The 22296-nt window shown below is 33.3% G+C and overlaps 1 protein-coding gene across 10 annotated transcripts in view; it reads left to right on the top strand.

Annotated features, from left to right (window-relative positions):
- LOC100166161 (ephrin type-B receptor 1-B) overlaps window positions 1–12496 on the top strand; it is a 133436-nt gene extending 120940 nt beyond the window's left edge. For 2 of the 10 annotated variants that reach the window (XM_029488181.1, XM_029488185.1), the window contains 12 exons: window positions 3229–3389; window positions 3584–3868; window positions 3963–4203; window positions 4324–4435; window positions 4548–4618; window positions 4876–4893; window positions 5293–5343; window positions 5458–5601; window positions 5982–6241; window positions 6362–6571; window positions 6676–7028; window positions 11568–12496. In XM_029488181.1, the coding sequence (XP_029344041.1) occupies window positions 3229–3389; window positions 3584–3868; window positions 3963–4203; window positions 4324–4435; window positions 4548–4618; window positions 4876–4893; window positions 5293–5343; window positions 5458–5601; window positions 5982–6241; window positions 6362–6571; window positions 6676–7028; window positions 11568–11835 (2174 nt within the window). In that variant the 3' untranslated portion in view covers window positions 11836–12496. Of the gene's footprint in view, window positions 1–3228; window positions 3390–3583; window positions 3869–3962; window positions 4204–4323; window positions 4436–4547; window positions 4619–4875; window positions 4894–5292; window positions 5344–5457; window positions 5602–5981; window positions 6242–6361; window positions 6572–6675; window positions 7029–9344; window positions 9457–11567 lie in introns of all 10 variants that reach the window. The other 8 variants (XM_029488186.1, XM_029488182.1, XM_029488184.1 and 5 more) reach the window with 8 other exon arrangements.
- The last annotated feature ends 9800 nt before the right edge of the window (window positions 12497–22296 follow it).

Genomic DNA, 22296 nt, shown 5'->3' on the forward strand with positions numbered 1-22296 from the left:
AAAAACCTAAAAAGGGATGTGCATCCTTTTATGTTTCATGGAATATAATGAGAAAAGTCGCCTCGGCACGACCTACCCAGACGAACTCTTCAAAAATGCTGTTGCCGCAGTATACAAAGCGGCGGCGGCCCAACCTCTCTTTTTTTGTCTTTTCGTATACACCACTTTTTATTATTATTATTATTAGTGTGTGTGATGTACGTGGATATATATATATATATATATCGTTGGCGTGTAGAGAGCACGTCTGGTGTAGTGAAGAGAACGGTTTTTTTTCCTCGCAAGGAAGTTGGTACTCCATAGACACACACCCCGTGCGCACTGTTGTACATTATAGTGGTCGTGTAAATACCTATATATATATACACATGTCGCGGTTGCGCAAAAAATCCAATGGTTAGAAAATTATGATTTGCTGGCTAATTATTTTCGGGTTTCGAGTTTGACAAAGCAAGTATTTTTTTTTATCCCCTGCTGAAGTGTTCAACACTCGAACGTCGACGACGTCGTGGCACGTAAAACACCTACCTCACTCATCGTCGTAAGCTTGTTGATGATAATTAGACTGATTCTCTCGGTATAGTGTGTTTTGTCAATAATCCGAGAACATTTCATCGTAATACAATGTATGAGGCAGAAAATTTCGCTCTTCTTCCGCCGTTGCGTTTGGGGGTATTAATTCATTTTTCACCGTGCGACGAGTGCTTGATTGCGTTAGACTGCGACGAGAGGAGTAAAAAATAAGAAAGAAAAAACTCCCGTGACACAAAGCATTATTATACATGAGTGTGTGTCTGTGTGTATATACTATATTTAAACATACCTACATGTATATATATTTTTTTATCTACACTTGAAAACCTCTATCTACAGAATTCATTTCGGCGCCGGGACCGCGCGGCTAAAACCTTTTAAATCTGTCAAAGGCTAAGACGGAGGCGGTGGTATATATTTCTTTTGGCTTTTTCCATAATAGTTTTTTTTTGCATCCGTAATAGGTTTTATATATATTACAGTCGGTAAAAGTTATTATCCGTCGTCGCATTATTATTTATATCCGATTTCAATTGACGAATAAATCCCAATCGCTTTTCATACGATCGCGCGACTGTGACTGCTTCAGCGGCGGCGGTGCTGTTGGTGCAGGTTGGGGAACGGTCGTCGGCGGAGGAACGTAGTAGTTTCGCACGAGATTACTTTAAGCGAAATTTCTTTCATTCTTTCGCTTCCCGTTTTTTATCCCGAGAGGTTAAGCCATAATAAATTGTCCGGAAATTGCGCACTCAGCAAAGGGGGCAAAAAAGTACGTAGCCGCTGCCGCTGCCGCCGCCGTCACAGTCGGTTGTTTATAAAGAATTATTTTCATTAAAATCTTTTTGGTTTTTAATAATTAAAACTACCAACCGCGCATATTTACCACCAACACCATTGCTCCTTCCCGAGAGTTTTCTGTTATTATTTTTATTTTTAATGAAAATATAAGCAAGTCGGCTCCCGACGTTTTGCGTTCATTTGCTGTGGAGGTGATGCCCGTTAAATTTTACGGTTTTCATTTTTCTTCTTTTTTTTGCACTGCAATTAAAAAATTTCATTTAATCGACAAGCGATATATTATACCTATCCTTAAATTTTATTATTATTTGGGTTTTTTTTCGAATAAATGAAAAATACCTTTACCGATGATTTCCAATAATGCGAAAATATAATAGTAATAATGATAATAAACAAAGTTGTTTCTATTGCATTGTCGAAAGCGGCCAGTACCTATGCATACATAGTTAAATATAAACATACATCTGTATATTATATTCATTTTGGTTGTGTTCGTATACCAATCGAAGAAAATGAAAAGAAAAACATTGCGTGCTTAACATTACGACAAAAGCTAATTTTCGTGTGCAGACATTTAGGTAATTATTTGATGACGGTGTGCATATAATATATATTATATAGGTATAATATAGTTGCGGGCTTCTCCACCTTTTCTAGGTAATATGACAACAAAAAATAAAAATCGTCTCTGGGTGAGTGGGTGGTGGTGATGGTAGAAGTGGCGGACGAAAGAAAAAGTGAGTTTATTATTCTTTTAAGTCTGAGCGAAGAGTATACATATATATATTATATATACACACATATACATACATACCATATAGTAACGGCGGGAGAGACTAGGTGAATATTTAAACAGAGGACGTGTTTACCCAGTGAAGTCGACCTCGACAAAAGGAGAAAATGATGACCCTGAACTTAGTACTCGTCTCGTCGTTTTATTTGTCTTCGGATACCACTCCGGTGAACGCCATCGTCGTAGTGGAAAATGTTAGCATTTTGTGCTTCGAAACTATATATAGATTCCCGCCTCTGTCGACGACGTCGTATAATATCAGTCCATCCCGTTACAACAAATAACGACTTCGCCACACACATACAACACACTTTATACACGACGTAGGTATACAGAGGCCTTTACCCGCGATCGACATCCAAACTTAGTCATGTAAATTTTATAACGTAGATAGGTGATGTGGTATACACTGCAGTGTGCACTTGTGTTGTACGTGCATATATAAATACGAAATCGAAATTTTACTATACACTTAATCGTGTGTGTACCTCTACGTAAGCGGTGCGGGGCACCTTGCGGCTGTTGTGTGTATTCGTTTATAATTATTATTACGGCGGCGCAGAACATATTAAACTGTATATATGCCTGATAACTACACGTCTGTACGTGTATATATATATATCGTAAATAATAAGAGCAGGTCGACAAGGACAATTATCCTTCGCCCATATGCACCTATATCCTTTTTACATATATATCGTCGTCCTGCTCTTATTATTTACGGCTCGTACGCGTATTCGAAGCCAGTTAGTTGTATTATTATATTTATATATATATATATATATATATATATTGGAAGGCATTTCATATTATTATTATTATTATTATTATTATACGAGCTTCCAGTCTGTCCGTCTGCTTCTCGTTCTTTATCCCCCTCTCTCTCTCTTCTGTTTTTGTTTACCACAGTGGCATACCTATTCCTTGCGCTCAGTCAATTTAGAATTTACCCGTTCACCTTACGGCCGTAAATAATAATATTATTATTATTATATACACCACTGACGCTCGTGCGCGCACAACAATATATAATATTAATACAATATAATATATTTTATAAACGAAGATATTTATTATTTTTTTTTGTTTTGCGTATAATATAGAGCCGCCGTCAGCACCGCAAAACTTGACAGTCAACTTTGTGGACCAGTCGACTGTAACCCTGTCGTGGAACCCCCCGAACTTCCTCGGTGGCAGGACCGATATCGTGTACAGGGTGACGTGCGACATGTGCGGTCCGTCCGTTCTGTTCATGCCTAACAACGTGAGTATAATATATAAGCACAGAATATCCTTTATGTAAATAAAATATAATATGTCCACTCACCCCAATCTTCACTCTATCTCTAGTCTCTACGATTTAATCGTGCATACTCGCTCTCTATACAACCACGTTATATGGGTGGGCTATAAGTTGTATATAAATATTATTATATGATCGCGTGTGGTTATTTTCAGGAGGTGTTCAACGATACCAAGATAACAATAAGTGGTTTGAGTCCGGTAACAACTTACAAGTTTCACGTATGGGCCGAAAACGGTGTCAGTAATCTCACGTCGTCCGAAAACCGGCAATTCGTTGACATAGCTGTGACCACTACCGAAGCTTCCGTGAAGTCCGCGTCCGTCAACAATGTCCGTGTCATGTTGGTGAAGGCGTCCGAGATCACGCTGTCTTGGGACCCGCCCATGGCGAGCTTCTTCGATTCTGGAGATGACGACGCAGCCGTCGAAGTGTACGAAGTAAGTATTGCGTGACCATCAAATGATAAGTGCCATATGTTTGAGGAGGAGTCTTTTGCTAATGCTGTATATTTTGTATTTCCACCATCCACAGGTCAAGTTCTATCCCCGAGGTGATGAGTCAAACGTCAGTAACAAACTCACCGCCGACAGGCACATGGTGTTTACGGCACTAAGGCCCAAGACGGACTACGGATTCCAGGTGCGAGCGAAGACCGCTCACGGCTGGGGCGAGTACAGCCCGACCATTTACAAAACGACGGGGCAATTGCTCGGAAGCGGTAAGAACACACAACAACAAGTCCAAAGAAAAAACGGGATTAAAGATGATACGGGTAAAACAAATTGATTGTTGAGAATGAGAGGCCGTCGTCCCTTTTTTGAGTCCGGCTGCTCGAATTGCAAGTGTATCGTTTGCTAAAGGATTGTTTTGTGTTTTTTTTTATCCATTATAGCCTACATCGGTGACGAAGACAACATGGAAGTTAGGATAATCGCAGGTGCCACGGTCGCGGTAGTGGTTGTCTTAGTGGTCGTCATCATCATGACGGTATTGTTCTTAAGGAGGTGCGTTGTTTTTGTTTTTATTCTCTTTGTTGCGTCACTTGATGTCAAGCTTTTGACAAAGTAGTCAGTAATCATATTCATAACTTAACACATTTCCCATTTTCATTTTTAGTCGGAGTAATGATGAATGCAACAAAAAACAACCAAGCGATTGCGACACGTTAGAATACAGAAACGGAGAAGGTAAGAAGACCGTGTATTTTAGCGGTTATATAGTTTTAAAATAAAAATAAATAAACATATAGGATCCACATAGCATTAGTTAATTTTACAAGTAAAAAATATACATAACTATTCGGCGACGGTAACTCATGCCGTTAATAACCTTCGCTCCTTTTAGTTCAGAGCAAATTTCCACACAGACTTACCTTTTGTATCCCTATAAATTAACGTGCACTACCTAGTTTTCATGTTTTCGTGTGTTTTACATGCATCCCAAGGACTTGTTGTTACCTACAGTAAGTGTATTATATAGTTTTCCCTAGATAATTAATAGACATTTTTTTCATTCGTACACGTTTTATATACCTCAACAACTATGTGTTTTTCTTTATTCCGTTTTCATTTAAATACCTACTCAAAGTTAATTAGATCCGTGTGGTAGTTATGTGTTAGTTTGTTTGTTATTTTTTGTTTTTACTTATGTATTGAGTATTGCCATGATTTTAGTACCTCCCTCTATCCGTGTATGTTGCTCTTAATATATCCATTTACATAATAATATTATTTTTTGTCCTAATAACCATCGGGCGCAAACTGCTGATTGACGGATGCTAACATTTTTGTTTATTTTTGTTTGCCTGCATTCTGCTTTGTGCTTTTGGTGTGAACACTTGTGTTTTGTTTTTGTTTTCCAGTGCATTGCAATTTGGACAATCCTCCCATAGTTGCCACTCACACTAGCAGCAGTAAGTCCACGGCTAATAGTTTTCCACTTTTGCGCCTTAATTTTTTTTTTTTCATTAACAACGAATTTTTATGAATTCTATCAGATTTGTACTTATCTTATGTGTATTTTACAGTGACCACACCTCTGTTCACTCAAGTTGGCTCGACCACGTCTAGATCGTACATTGACCCGCATACATACGAAGACCCGAATCAAGCAGTTAAAGAGTTCGCAAGAGAAATTGATGCTTCGTATATCACCATCGAAGCAATAATCGGTGAGTGACGCTAATGATAATAGGGATGGTAATTCATAAGAATGCACTGTACAAAATAGGGTTATTTTCTACGAGCTAATAACTCAAAATAGTGTTTCAATATAAAATTGTCTTTTACAACGACATTAAATGTTGTTATGTACTCAAAATAATGGTAAATAAAGTTTTATTGTTTATTTAATACGACATTTGTAATGAAACGAGTATCAAATAGTACTGAGCAATTTATCGAAACTCGTAAAACTCCCAGTCCTAATGATGGCGATATATAAATACCACTGCGCTCGCTACCACCACAACATACTTCCTTAACTATTTACCATTATATACCGCAATCAATCGAACGTGCGTTTAAACGATGTATGTTGTTTTCCTGTTAGGTGGTGGAGAATTCGGTGACGTATGCCGGGGGAAATTAAAAGTTCTCGGATCTCCTTCCGTCGAAGTCGACGTAGCCATCAAGACTCTGAAACCTGGTAGTACGGACAAAGCCCGCAACGATTTTCTGACCGAGGCTTCAATCATGGGACAATTTGAACACCCCAACGTGATATTCCTACAAGGCGTCGTCACCCGATCAAACCCGGTGATGATTATCACCGAATACATGGAAAATGGTTCATTGGATACGTTTTTGAGAGTGAGCGCATACTAAAATTACATACGATATCATTATAAATCATAACCTTGTCGCAGTCATCCCGACTGAACATTTTAATATTTTACGTGTAATAATTTGTATTTATGTAAATTAACTTAGGCCAATGACGGAAAGTTTCAAGTCCTACAGTTGGTCGGCATGTTGCGGGGCATCGCGTCCGGCATGCAGTACCTCAGCGAAATGAACTACGTTCACCGTGACCTGGCTGCGCGCAACGTACTAGTCAACGCTCAGCTGGTGTGCAAAATAGCAGATTTCGGTCTGAGCCGAGAGATCGAAAGCACTACCGAAGGGGCGTACACGACGAGGGTAAGTCGATCTATGGAGAACGCTTACCTCCTAAATTACAATAATCATTTTCAGTTTTTGTATTAAACGACGGACTAACCGGATTGTTGTGTGTTTATTGACAGTTTTCGAATTTCCAGGGCGGTAAGATACCGGTCCGGTGGACCGCACCCGAAGCCATAGCGTTCCGTAAGTTCACCTCCGCGTCTGACGTATGGTCGTTCGGTATTGTAGTATGGGAGGTGATGTCGTACGGCGAACGTCCGTACTGGAACTGGAGTAACCAAGATGTGATCAAGTCCATCGAAAAAGGTTACCGGTTACCAGCGCCCATGGACTGTCCGGAAACCATATACCAGTTGATGTTGGACTGCTGGCAAAAGGAGAGGACACACCGGCCTATGTTCATGTCCATCGTAAAAACGCTCGACAAGCTCATAAGGTGTCCGGACACGCTCAGGCGGATCGCCCAGAATAGGTAAAAACCTTTTACTGATAATGGTTTATTTCTTCTTTTATTTATTTTTTTCTCACTAACTATATTATATAGTAGACCGAAATTCAAAAATATCGATTCCCTCCGATGAATTAATTATTCACATTTATAGTATTGGAAACAATTATTTATCGTGTTTATGGAATCGTTATTTATTCCGATCTACTATTCGGTTTCATAATACGTTATTTTAATTTCTCTTGGGCTTTGCATATTCGTTCATATTTTGAGTAATATATTTTGTATATTTTTTTATACACTTGATGCCACTGCTGATTGAAGCTTTGATTTTTTTATTTTTTCATTAGTAATTGCTTCATTCATTATTATTTTCATGGAGTCATACTATGGCGGATTATCTTCAATTAATTAATACTGATCAAGTTAATGGATGCATAACTATATGTGAATTATATTTATAGTTCGGAAATATCTGTTTTTGTGTAACAATATTTATACAATATTATTTCAATGAATTTTTGTATAGTCTTTGTACTTCAAATAAAATAATTAGCAAATTTTATATTTTAAAAAATGATATTTTATTAATCTGAATCTTTTTGTCTTATTTTTTAATTTATTAACACGTTGGCGAAAATATTTCCACTGAAATACATTTTTAAATGGTGAATATAGATTCCTATAAATAAGACATTTTTCAATTTATCGCTGAATATGACATTTTTTTCTCTGATATTTAATACCTTTTGCACAAGTATAATGTTATCAGAATTACTCGTTTTATCTGAACATTCATCAGAAAAAAATTCAAGTTTCATATTTTTACATTTTGTTTTTACTTCAAAAACAATCATTGAAAAGAATTTCCCAGTATTTGTTTTTAGTATGTAACGTAATTTATTTTTTAGCATTGTTTCCGACTCGTTTATATTTACTGTCTTTCGAGTTATTACTTAATTATAAAACAAAATAATATTGTATTATATAAATATTAAATAAAAATTCTTCAATTCATTCCACCGAACTATTATTATATCGTATCGCGTTGTCTGAGTGAATAGGAAAATTTGTCTGCGGGCCACTATAATAATATAACATCTATAGCAAATCATAATATAGGAAATCCGCATATTATAATGTATACATAATAATATTATATACTGTTGTCAGAAAACCCGACGTAAAATCTCTTCTGTCGCGGAAACATGTCGTAGGAGGAAGTGGTGAAGACCCTATGCATAATTCCGGAAAACTAACCGAAACGTACGTTAGGTACAATCGTCGTAAATACCGGAGTTGTTGGACGCATTTCGTTGAGTTTGAGTTAGTCGTCGTTAACGCGTCTCGTTGGCCCCGGAGACCATTATAATCTTCTTTTGCTGTGCGCCAATAGTGGCAAAAACTTTTCCGCCCGAAAACCTCCGGTGAAAGTTTAACGTTTTCGCGTGGTATACGTACACATCGACCCTCCCCCCCTCAACCATCATTGGAATAATGACATTTCGTCTTACATATTATTTTGTATAACAATTTAAAGAAGATAAACTCTCGGTGATATACAATATAATGTACACCACCATCCCGCGCGGGCGACAACAACTATTATTATTATTATTTTTACTATACAGTCGACGTAAGACGAGATTTAATATTATTATATATCCGTCCGCGAGTCACGACGTTATAATATTAATCCGAAAAGAACTTTGCGCACGTCTCTTTCTCTCTCACTTATTCTCTCTACACCTTTATCACTGTCTCTGTACATATCGTTCGTATTTCTTTCTACCCCCCCCCCCCTCACTACAATCACCCACACACACACACGCCACTTCCCTCTCTCCCATCGGGAACACTATATAACTGGGCTATTATATTTATTATATCAAGCTTTTTGTGTACGTATAATATGCTTGTGACGGATGTCAAATCTCTCAAAATCGTCACGTTGGTATATTATATATACAGATAACCGCGTCCACCTGCAACAACCACTCAAGCGCGTTTCCTTCCGCCGCGTCACCATAATAATATAATATAATATATACTGTCATGGCATCTTCGTATTCAAAATCACCCGTCTCAGCTTTGGTTTCTGCTGATATCGACGTAGTACGCATTTAATATACATGTATTATAATAATAATAATATTATGTTTCAATTTTGTTTTTGTTTTTTAACTTTTAAAAACGTTTGTATTATGTCACCGCCGTTGAAGATGATATTATTGGTATTATACATTTTTTTTTGTTAACGTACGATTATTTATTTAAATTATTATTATTATTTTTATTTTATCTTTAACAATCGCATTGGGTTTTTGCATGTTTGGACAGCCGTCCGCCGCCTGTTAACCCGTATTATGTGCCGGTCGTATTTAAGTGTGGCTCGGATTGGGTGTCGTTTCATCACGAATGAGAGACCGTTTGTTTGGCTATCCGCGAAAAGGTAATACCCGTTATGGCGTTACGTACATATATATTATGCATTAATATATATGTATGTATGTATGTATGTACGTATATACCACACCTAAATACATATATAATATATATATATCTGTACAAATATAGTTAGTATTTATTATATATACACGATCCCGCCCTTCCCCTTTCACCTGACTTAACTCGTCATCATCAACATCGTTATTATTACTGTTGTTGTCGACATCATCAGTTATTAGCGCCGCCGTCTGCGGTCATTCACACGGTGCTTTATGCAAATAATATTAATATTATTATACGATTTAATAATCGGCGACCCCCAATTAATATTATACCTCGATGACGTATAACCTACCCATGTCCTTTCAGTGTGTACATATAATATTATAATATAATTAACCTATTCGGTTTATTTTCCCGCAATAACCGCTTCCCATACGCCTTCGCCGCTTATACGCTTTTTAGTATTACAATTATTTAGAGTACGTAATATTATAATATTGTTGTTTTTTTCCAACAAAACGATAACCCGCGTTATCGTTTACATAAAAAGAGTTTGATTCACCAAGTATATTAGCCCCTCCCTTCTCCAATTCTTCTCAGCTGAAGGTATACTTGGTAAAACACTCTATAATATCACTATCTGTGTTGATTTATTATGATCCATTAAACGCGCAAAATGATTTGCTTTCTCACTCAATTTTGTGACATTGATAAAAGAAAATTGTATTTATTTTACGTGTATTGTGATTTGTGAATCTAATGTAAACAACTGCAATAGGTTACCATATTATATTACTCATTGTCACGCCTAGATATTTTGTTTATTTTTTAATACCTGCGATGTTTGACTATATCAAGAGTGCTGACGCATTTTTAATATCATATTTTTAAAATATTGATGTATACAAATATCCAATATTAAACCAATATAGTTAACTGTTTATATCTTATGAACGTTTATAGTATTAGTGTGAGAAGTAGTGCCCATAGTTGACTTATTTAAACAGTTTCGGAGTTCAAAGAATGAAATTAAAAAATGTGGTTTGACATAAAAAATAACAACCGATTTGATAAATAAAAAATAAAAGATTAGATTTTGTTACAAAAACTTAGTGCATGATATTAGAAATCACATATTTAGAACTACGTAAAAATTCTTTTTTTCAAAATCACCAACCGAACCGAGAAAATGAGTGTACCTACATAATATACTGCAGCATTATTAATGCAATATACAATATATTATAGCACACGTAAAGATATACTCATCGCCTTGCTTACATATTGTATTATGGCTAGTCGGGTGTATTCCTACGATTCGTTACATTTTGATGTAATATTAATGGTGGCATGGTGACTTGATAGTATTATCAAAGACAAACATTTCACAATTTAATATAATTATCAACTCTTCTTATCACAGCGTTAACTGGCCACATAAGGGGAGGGCCTAGTCCTTGACCCCCAATTTTTGACTATCGATAAAGAGATATTTTAAATTCGTCCATTACAAAATAACAATTCCTAAAACAAATATCAACATACCTTGTATAATGCAATACCTATATATTATAGACTCATCCCGTGGCTCCCCTTAAAAATCTCTAAAACATCCCTTCGCCATGCCACTTTATCGTATATTACAATCGTCATGTCAATATATTATAGAAACGATAGTAAATAATCTTTCTGCCGTATACGTTGATTTACGCAGTGGCGTGAATAGGGGGATGACCCTAGCCTAAAGGCATAATCCTAACCTAACTCTACCATAAAAAAAAAGTCAGTAAGAATATTCTACTTAAAATAAACATATACACCTATATTATATTATATTGAATCGATACAACGATCGAGTAGCTCAATATAGCGTCCCACCACAGTTTTAGATGGTATATAGATACTATCTAAAGCCGTGCCTCCCGCCCACCAGTATACTTTTTTTCTATTTTCGCCACTGCTGCAGTATACACTCGCGTACCCGGGTATACCGTCCACGTGTGCGGCGTGTAATGTACTATCGTTTATATCGTATCTAACTTCACTTATTAATATATAATATTTATCATAATAATAACAATATATTATAATGCTGTCGGTGTTGCCCCGCAGGTCCGTAAACCCGCTGAGCTCGGACGCGCCGGACATGACCCAATTCGGTTCGGTGAACGAGTGGCTGTGCTCGATAAAGATGGCCAGGTACCTGGACAACTTCGAACAGGCGGGCATCGTGAGCCCAAAGGCGGTAGCCCGACTGACTGTAGCCGACCTGACGGCGCTGGGCATAACGCTGGTCGGCCACCAGAAGAAGATCATGAACAGCATCCAGGCCATGCGGGCGCAGTTCTCGGCCAACCTGTCCGAGGGCTTTCTCGTGTAATAGAGAAAAAAACCGGACACGTCGGTGCATCGTCGTAGAGATGTCGGCTGTGGCGACCTTTGGTTCCTATATGATATTATTGCATTATGTAATAGTATTGTATCAATGTATATATTATATAAAATGTATATCCGAACGAATGATGACACGCGTACTATCATGACGATGACGACGGCACGTCGAGACTTAATATTATAATAATATATATTTTTTTTTTTCGATATGATCTAGACTGTACCTGTATAATATTATTATTATTAATTATTAATTATTACTATATAACTATTATACGTTATTTCTGTAAGTACCTACGCGTTTAACATGTTAATACATTATATTGTATATTTTTTTCTCAATGACTCACTATATCCAGCAATATACCTACCTATCGCGTGTGTAAATTAACTAGGTATTGTATACTTCCCCCACCCTCGTCGTCCTAATTACGAAAACGTTTGAACTATTTGTTCAACCTCCTCTCCACCAACATCCCCCTGTTCCATCATCAACGATGCCATCAAACTCGTCCAATAATTTAATATACCGGCCATTGTATTATAAAGAACAATTTTTTCAAAATCAAATACAACATGCGTGTTTATTGGCTAATCCTTCTTATATATTGTGAAATTTTGGTCGATTTCGTAATTACTATACCTAATATATTATATTATAATATAAATAATATACGTACATATGATTTCCATTTTTCGACCGAGTCATACTCTTTCATCGAATTGTGCACGAATACGGACGTTATAGGGATACGACGTTATCGTGTACAATTATTCATATTGTAAATTTGTTTTCCATCACCCTACTTACGTATTTTTTTATTTATTTTTTTTTTTTGTGTGTTTAGTGTTTACTATTTCGTGTACATTTATGTAAAAAAAAAAAATGAAAGAAAGATGATAAAATTAAAGAAGATTAAGACGTTATTGTGTACATATTATTGTTGTCTTCTGTACAACCAGACTGTTTTTTTAGTTTTTATAAATTATTGTATTTTTACGATCGTCCCGTATATAATATATTATTGTATTGTAAAATATGTGTAAAAATGTAAATTAGCTCTTATAATATTGGGAGGCTACTCGAATTTCGAGTAACCTTAAACGATTACTTATACGTAATACAGAAATTTGTTTAGCAAAGGACGTTGAAAATTGCAATAAGATTATTTATCTATATCAATAATATAAAAAAAAAAATGTTTAATATTATTGTATGAATATTTTTAACGGCAGACCGGGCAAAGCGTCTGTCAAAAATTAACTGTGATAAAAAAAAAAAAAAAAAAACAAAATAAATATTGATAATTATTACCATTTACCAGCTTTTTGACTCCCGTAAATCGAACGTCGATGTGGATAAAAAAATGTTTATAGGTCTTACTTTTTAGAAATGTATTGAATACCCCTCCCCAAATTGTTCCATTATATTATACATCGTCTTAATTTATTCTATTGTTATGTATAATCACTGCCCCTCGAGTCATAATTTTTTCCCGTTCAAAACTGGCATAATGTACTTTATGGCATTATGATGATGCATCTATTTGACAGTTTTAGAATATTCTTAACTGATGATTTAATATGTTATTATGATACTAATGAATAACACTACCTCAGCCTGTGTCTATAATATATCTCAAATATAGTTTCGTTTACGCGCGAAAAAAAATGTACTACAAAATGTTTTCGAACCTAAACGGAACAACGAACAGGAGAAATGACTTAAATATAATAATAATAATAATAATAATAATAATAATAATAATTCTATTAAATGTAATGGTAAAATAATCTATAGATCCGTTTAACAACCGAATAAAATATGAATAATAATAATTGATAGTTACTGCTGTTTCACTGTGTTCCGTCCATATACAATATTATACTATGATATTAAGTCAACTTATAACTTTTTGCCAGTTTTCATTTATTTTTGTTCTTATAATTTTCGATATTTTTTAATATTTTCTAATGGATTTGGTTTGTCTAACAAAACTAAAATATTATGATTATCATTAAAATAATGTAAACAATCAAAATTAAATTATAGCGTCCCACCCCGCACAAACCCCTCCTATAATTATTCCTTTATATTATTAATGTAAAAAATAAAAATGATATGATACCTATATACTAAAGTGTCTACTGACAAATAATATAATATATTTTTATCATCCTGTGTGAAAATGAAAAATTATTAAACAATTAGCTGATATAAAATAAAAAAAAAACAAACCACTTTGATATTATAAAAATGTTATATTCTGTAATATTTTGTAATATCTATCCCCGTAAAATTGGCCACAATAATATGTGTCCATATTACTTTTAAATAATAATTAATATAATTAATTTTGTATAAATAAATTGTCATTATTATTATTTATACTATATATAATATATAAAAATATAAATACTATTTAGTAAAACATGTTGTTTTTATTATTATTATTATTATGTACATTTTTTTGTCGTTCTACCCGCTCGATTCTTTCGTTTCTGTACAGATTGTAAACGACAACTTCACACCCGACATTATTTTATACTTATTATTATTATTTTTTTTTAGTTGTACAACATATTATTATTATCATTATTATATTATTATTATTATTATTATATGTATACATTGTATATGTCCATATGTATAGAGTTATTAAAACGGGCTTTGTGTGTGTGTTGTATAACTCAACAATATATTATATAATATTATGTACAATGAGAAAAATATTTATAACACTAATGTGTTTTGTATTTTTTTCAAGCCTAGAAAACATCTATCAGTCCGTATATATTAATTATCCCGGAAACAATGAAATTAAAAACACTACGACACTGAGCCACCGAAAACGGCGCTGCGAGGGTCGCCGATACCAGCAGCCAGCTGTATACAATATAATATTATAATATTATGTGTGACCTCTTCGCGCTTATACATAAACTCATACCATTATTATGTGTGAATGTGCGATATGCAAATGTGTCTACTAAATACGTTTGACTTAAGCAGAAACTATGATGTTGTTTACACGTTCTATATTATATGTAAATACGTTCATACTATATATTTTCATTTCGATATATTATTATATAGATAAGCAATATTGTTTGATAGGAATAATAAATTATTCATATCATAATTTATTATATTATTTGACAAGCAACAAAAATGTATAATTAATGGCCTCCTGACAACCAGACATGGGCGACCTGTTTTGAGAATACTATCTTTATATAGAACCGTATAGTTTAAGTGTAGCCATAGCGACTTTTGTCTACCGATCGACGATAACACCTGCCGATGCGGCGAATGCACACATGCTCCCCTCTGTCGTCTCGGGGGGGGGGGGGGGGGGGGGGGGGCATTTTCCTCCAAAAATGTTTTACTGTTTTCCTCCTCAAAAAAAAATGTTGGATTCGATTTTCCTCCAAACTTTTTTTTGGACTTAAATTATAAGTATTGAAATATTTAGCCAGCACCAGTGTTGTAGTGCTGTATACCGTATTAAAGGTGAAAGTCGATAACTGTCGATAATAGTAACTGTCCAACTGGTTTAATTAAGCCTAATTAAGATACGTATATACCTGGTAAAATTATCATCGATCATTATTATGGTTCTTATGGTTATATATACAGACTTTTGTGAAAAAGATACAAAAATGTTCGATATCTGGACTATTTCACTGTATTTTTAGTAGCGAATTGTACGTCGACTATAGTGACAATCGTTGTATTTCTCTTATACGTTTTAATTTTTAACATGCTTGAAAAAGTGATATTTTTAGAAAGTTCCCCTGGAAAACCTTTAATAATTCGCGAAAATTACAAATTTTTTTCTAACGTACAAGCCAATATCCAAATCTGGATTTTCACGTTGACGATGTTGTTTAACTGCTTGCCAAGCAGTAATATAAACAAATAAAACTGAACATAATATAATTGCTGATGAATTACACAACAATGTTCATAATCGTTTGTCATCGCCAAAAATAAATAAATCGACAAATAGTGAACAATGCATGTAAGCGAAAAGTAATTGATGATTTATTATCATGACCAAAAAAATTATACTTATAACTTGGTCAAAATTTAATGCATATTCAGAATGTTTAAAATCTGATAATACTGATGTTCATGAAATCCAGAAAAATATTTATGAAGTCCGTCAAAGTACCAAGTAGACCGAAAAACATTGAAGAGGTAGGTACATTTGACAGTCAATAATACGGACATTAAAACAACTTCCTAAGAATCATTTTTACTCGTTAATGATAATGGTAGAAATATGTTAATATTTTCTTGTCATGAAAATCTAAAATTGTTATGTGATTCTGAAAATATTTATTGCGATGAAACATTTACATATTCAGTGCCAAACACAGGCACGTATTTGAGGGGGGGGGGGTGGTTTAAGCAAAGCCTGTTGAAATCCATCTAAAAATAGTATGATCTACTATTTCAGATTCTGAGCGGAACGATGAATTTGTTGATTTTACAATGATGTGTGTTTTTTAAATTTTTAAATTTAAATTATTCTTATTTTTGTGTCTGTCACTACCATTTGGGGCAGTAAAACTGCTTCGATTTTCTTCAATAGTTTCTTGTTCGATAGGAAAGACTAGTTGGTGCATTTGGGAGGTAAACATTTAAAATTCCTAATAGTTTTCAAAAGCGCCAGAAAAAAAGGGAATTTTTACGCAAAATCGACTTTGGTTTTTGGCATAACTCTAAAACAAAAAACATACATGAAATCAGTGGCGTATTTGTATACGCGGAGTGATGAATGTATTGATTTTACAATGATGTGTATTTTTTTTTTTGTGTCTGTCATCAACTTTTAGGACAGTAAAAGTGCATAGATTTTCTTCAACAGTAACTTAGGAAAGTAAATCAAGTTGGTACTTTTGGGGGGTCAAAATTTTTCTAGTAGTTTTCAAAAACGCAATGAAAAACCAAAAAATATTTAGGAAAAACGGGAATTTTTAGCCAAAATCAATTTTTGAAAAATCGATTTTTGTTTTTGGTGTAACTCTAAAACAAACGACCGTAGATGCATGACATTTTGACTGAATGCTTATATTAGCATTTTCTATACACCATAAAATTTTCAAAATATTTGAACTTATTTTGAGATATTTATGGACGTTTTTAGTTTCCAGTTTTTAGTTTTTTATTCCATAAATATCAATAAAATGTTATTTGTTGGGTAAATAAGCTTGAAAATTTAATAGAAGGCTTCTTATATATAGTTTCAGTTAGATGAAAATTATTAAAAATTCAGTCACAATTTTTTTTTATAAGCATTTAAAGTTCAAATATTGACAAAATACGTAAAATTCACGAAAATGTGCAAATTTTATTGAACTGAAATTCATAACAATTTTTCTATTTAAATCTAAAATTTGAAAATGTAATAAAAGGTTCCTCATAAGTTTATCTACCTTTATCAAAAAAAAAAAAATGTCTACAAGCAAATCAAATTAAATTTTTATGAGCTTTTTAAGCTAGATATTGGATATTCACCAATCAGCCGTAGTATTTGTTCAGATAATGCGGGTACATGATTATTATCGTTTGACTTATTTCATTAAATATTACTTAGTCATTTTCATCTACTTTTAAAAAAGCTTTACATATTTTTGTAACTTCCACTGTTATTTGTTAAAGGCTAACTTCTTTTGAAAACTAAATTTAAAACTTTTAATTATTTTAACACATCATTTTGAAAATTATTAAAAGTATAGGCTTGTATTTTTCAATAAATAAATATATTATAATTATTATAATATTTTATTTATATATTTTACGAATTGTATGCAACTTATACTTTTAATAATTTTCAAAATTATATTTGCAATCATTGTACGAATATTATATATTATTTTATTATTTAATAGCAACATTATATGACAACACAATAAATTATTGACAAAAATTGTATACTGTTATTACTATTATTATTTAACTTTATATTTTTTATACAACTTAGGAATAATATAATATATTTAATAATTTTCTATAAGTATAACAAGATTGAAACTCGAAAGTATATAATATCCATTATTATTGAACATTTTGTTTTGGCCGAAAAGCGAAGGGTATGTTTTTGGTCGAAAACGGTCTTACCCGTTTGAACACCCGAATTCATCCAGCACCCGAAACCCGAATAAATGATTCGAATGCTAGCCCTGACTTAAGCTCTATGATATGTAATTTTTTTTATAACTGTCGTAAATCTGATGCTCGTGCAACAGTATATATACCTATTATACTACATTAACATTATTATCTATAGTACCTATACTGACTTCCATTGTACTAAGTACTTCCTATGTGTATCTATAGATAATAATAACCATTTATCTTTCTCTTATCTAAATAAGTACAAATAAACCGTTGTAAATGTTCTTAAAAAACTATATAAGATTAACAAATTATTTGTCTAGATAGTTAGATAAATTATTCGAGTAGAAACTTTTCAGTTTTTTTATTTTGTAATTATTTACTGTGGGCAATGTTTAACTACCCTTAAGAGTTAAGAGATGCCATACTCGCATATGCGTTGTCTTCGCGGTCTCACAAACGCATAACATAACAATGCTATTGCCTATTAGTACATTAAGGCCTGGTGTGGTGCGGTCAAAAAGTCACAAAACGTGTTCTGATTGCAAGCACCCCGATCGATGAAACTAGTACCCAGATGCATTGGCGCTCGCAACTAGGTAGGTATATATGCTCAACCGCTCAGGGGACTGTTCACTCCCAAATTTAAAATGTGCACTCCCAAAAAATAAAAAACTTTTTCCATTATAGGTATTTTGAAGTAAAAATTATCAATAAATACAAAAATGTTGAATTATACATATATGCCTATATATTATTGTATAATGAGGAATAAAATATGTAGGTACTTCGCTATTATGTCCCCAGCTATAACATAATACTAAGAAATAATCTTTAGCTAATTTAATGTGTTGTACAGAACAGGTCACAGATACGTAGTTATTACTTATTTGTGTAACAATAGTCATAATATTATTATGTTATCATGTTTAATGTTGGTGAGATAACTTTGAACACAGGATAATGACATTTGTTTTATCATTATCTTTGGCAGGTTGAAAGACTGCATATGAATGCCACTGTCTCTTTGTTTATAGTTTGTTATTTAAGTGTATTGATTATTGAATATACTATTATAATAGGTATCTAGCACCATTTATTACAAAATATTTGTTTTTTCAGTTTGTTTACATACCTACTCGTCTACAAATGGCACCGCACTGATGTTTAGAAAAAAATAATTTTTCAAAGCGTGCGAACATTTCTCCAGCCCCTAAGGTTTCTTAAATTTGCGCTTAAACCACCTGTGATCTGCATCGCTCCAAAAGAATATGTGTTTAATTTATACCATGGTCTTGTGTTATACAGGTTTTTTAACTTATTATTATATTTTGTATTATCTATATTACTTCAATGAACTCGATGTACAGGATGACTGCAGCGTCGCGTACGTTCCCACACCACCTATGCTTCTTAAACGACATTATATCAGATCACGTCATCACCCATGTCATTTAAAATCATGAGGTATCACACGTGGCGCGTTTTTTTATTGTGGTGTCCCCTGTCAACCTAATCTACATCGCAAGCGAGAACACACAAACGCCTACGCAATAATTTACATAGATCAATACAGCGAATAAATACAATAGTATATAGCAAACTGTATAACATTATTCGTTATTTATACATCAATAAAACATATTTTAATAAAAATGAATAAATATCGAATTTAACGTTGAATAGGTTTTAATTTCAAATTTTAAATTTTGTCGCAGTACGGCATTCGCACATTTTCGGCTTACTATAGCGTTGAATTTTAGTGTGTATATAAGCCTCTGAAAGTTGAGCTAGGCTGCTAGCGCCGAGGGATTTTCATTTGTCACATACCGTGTTATAAGTCCAAGGGGAATAAAAATATAATAGTTTTTAATTATTGGGATAATATCCCCCGATTCTCATTTACAATTCAACACTGTCCTATAATATTATAACTATAACTATATTTTATCATTATTATATTAGTTATCATATTTTTATTATATATATAAATATATTATATTTTATTTATTATTATTTAGAGATTACCAAAGTCCTATTTCCATGACAAATTATATAGGTATCATCACACCAATTTTGATACGCATCCTCCACTCTTTACTTCACCTATATCGTAGCTCTCCACTTCTTATTGGCTGTCAATCATATACATACATATATAACGTAGAACAAAATCAACCAATGTTGAGAAGTGGAGAACAACGATATAGGCCGGATGTGAAGAAGATGCGTATCTACTGCGCAAAACTAGTACAACTGTGATGATACTTACCTATATAATTTGTCATGCCTATTTCTAAGTCTCCTACCACTCACTATTCCCATTAAACATCCTTATTGAACCTATTTTAAATGCCGTAAAACTCATTCATGATTCATGAACATATCTTTATGTTTCTGGAACAAAGTGTTTATTTTGTGTGTGTGTGACGCCGTCCGGCGTAGTGGGTGATGTATTTGGTGTGGAGACGACACAATATTAAATAAATACATTTTCCAAAATACATAAAATCATCTTACTTGGTTCAGACCACGGTTATCTACTAGTAGATAATTATGGTTTAGACATCTATTATAGTTTAGCTTACTTATATGTGCCGACCAAGACTTATATAAAAATAATTCCTTATCGTCACTTGGACTCAATAACTTTTTTATTAAGCTTGACGGTGTTGAAACATTGTAGGTGCATAAAAATATAAATCTTTAGATCTAATATTGATCTGTGGTCTGAGAGATATAATCCTTCGTTAATAATTGAATTCATTGTTGATGTGCGTGCGTCTATGAATCTAAAAAGTGTAATTGTTTTATATTGAAAATAAAAAGAACTTATACTTTACGAACGAGAAGAAACATAAAAAAGATAAAAAGAATATAGGAAAATTTTTAGAAATTAAAAATTGATGTATTATAATATTATTATGCAAATGTATTTTAAACAAAATTTAAACGCTAATAACATTAATAAGAAAATTAATAACTATAGGCAGCATACTATTGAGCCAGCATATCTATTATTTATTTTATAATATTAAATATGAATAACTTGTTTGTGTAAGTTTGTATATATTGTGTTTGTGGCCAACACGCGATACTACAAATTAATACCAATCATTTAGCTCTCCACTAAGGCTGCTCCTATTTACGTCAATAATACACGTAGTATTTAAAAAAAAACTACCTAGAAAGAAATTAACAATCGAAGTCTTCCTGTTTATAGCTATTCTAATTCTAGTTGCAATCAGTCAAAGTTAAAAACGTCCTACTCAACTGAATAAAAATAATTATAATGACATAATTGATTATAGGGTATAATTGAGAGAGGAGAGGTGGACCACGTAGATACTGGAAATCTTTTTAATTTTTGCACGCCAAAAAAATATTGGTCTAGTTGCGCCTGTACCCTGATGGGTGACTACTGACCACTAACCACTGATCACCCAGGGTTTAGTAGGAAACTGAAAAAAAGAGCAAAAGGAAAAAAAGGCATATAGATGTAGGTATAGGCGTATAGGAAAAAGGGAAAAGCAATATGTAGTACCTATAGTAAATTTTTTCTGAACACCACAAACTTAAAATAATATATTTTATTTTGTAAAAATTAATTAATTTTTAAAAAATAGGTATTACCAGATAATTTGAAATAAAAACATTATATTATAATTTATAAGTCATGTTTATTATTGGTAAAACTGTAAAAAAATTATAATAAGGAAATAAGTAAGAATAAAATTTAAATTCATATTGCATCAATATTTCATCAATATAAAATATAAATTTATCATATTTATAAGGTAAAGCTACAAAATAACCACGTATATTTTACGCATTTCACTGATTATGTAAAATATTATTTTGTTTGGTATTTAATTATTAAATCTCGAGTGATTAAAATTTTATGAAAAAAACAAAAATGTGTCGTTTGGTTTTCATTCATTTGTTTTTTCCTATTACCGTGCACGGCACACTATTCGGATGCGCCAGGAATACCATATTAATTCTGTGATAAAAGACGTATACGACCATCTGGCGTTGTTGTTATCTTTTCGCGGAGACCGGGCAAAATGCTCAAACATTAAACAATTAATAGAGTAATATTACAACTCTATGGCTCAAACGTGGTTTTATCGGTTGATGAACTTTACTCAGTAACTGATTAACTGATTTACCGATTACTACGAAATCTATGGCATAATATTAACGTTTTTTACAATCTCATCGGCTTATGATGGTGCAGCGGCGTTAGTGGCGGCGCGAGCGCATCGACCAATGAGAGCGGACCACGAGCGGCTGCCGATGATAACACGTCCGTGTCGA

The sequence above is a fragment of the Acyrthosiphon pisum genome, chromosome A1 (genome assembly GCF_005508785.2).
Source record: "Acyrthosiphon pisum isolate AL4f chromosome A1, pea_aphid_22Mar2018_4r6ur, whole genome shotgun sequence".
Lineage (NCBI taxonomy): Eukaryota > Metazoa > Arthropoda > Insecta > Hemiptera > Aphididae > Acyrthosiphon > Acyrthosiphon pisum.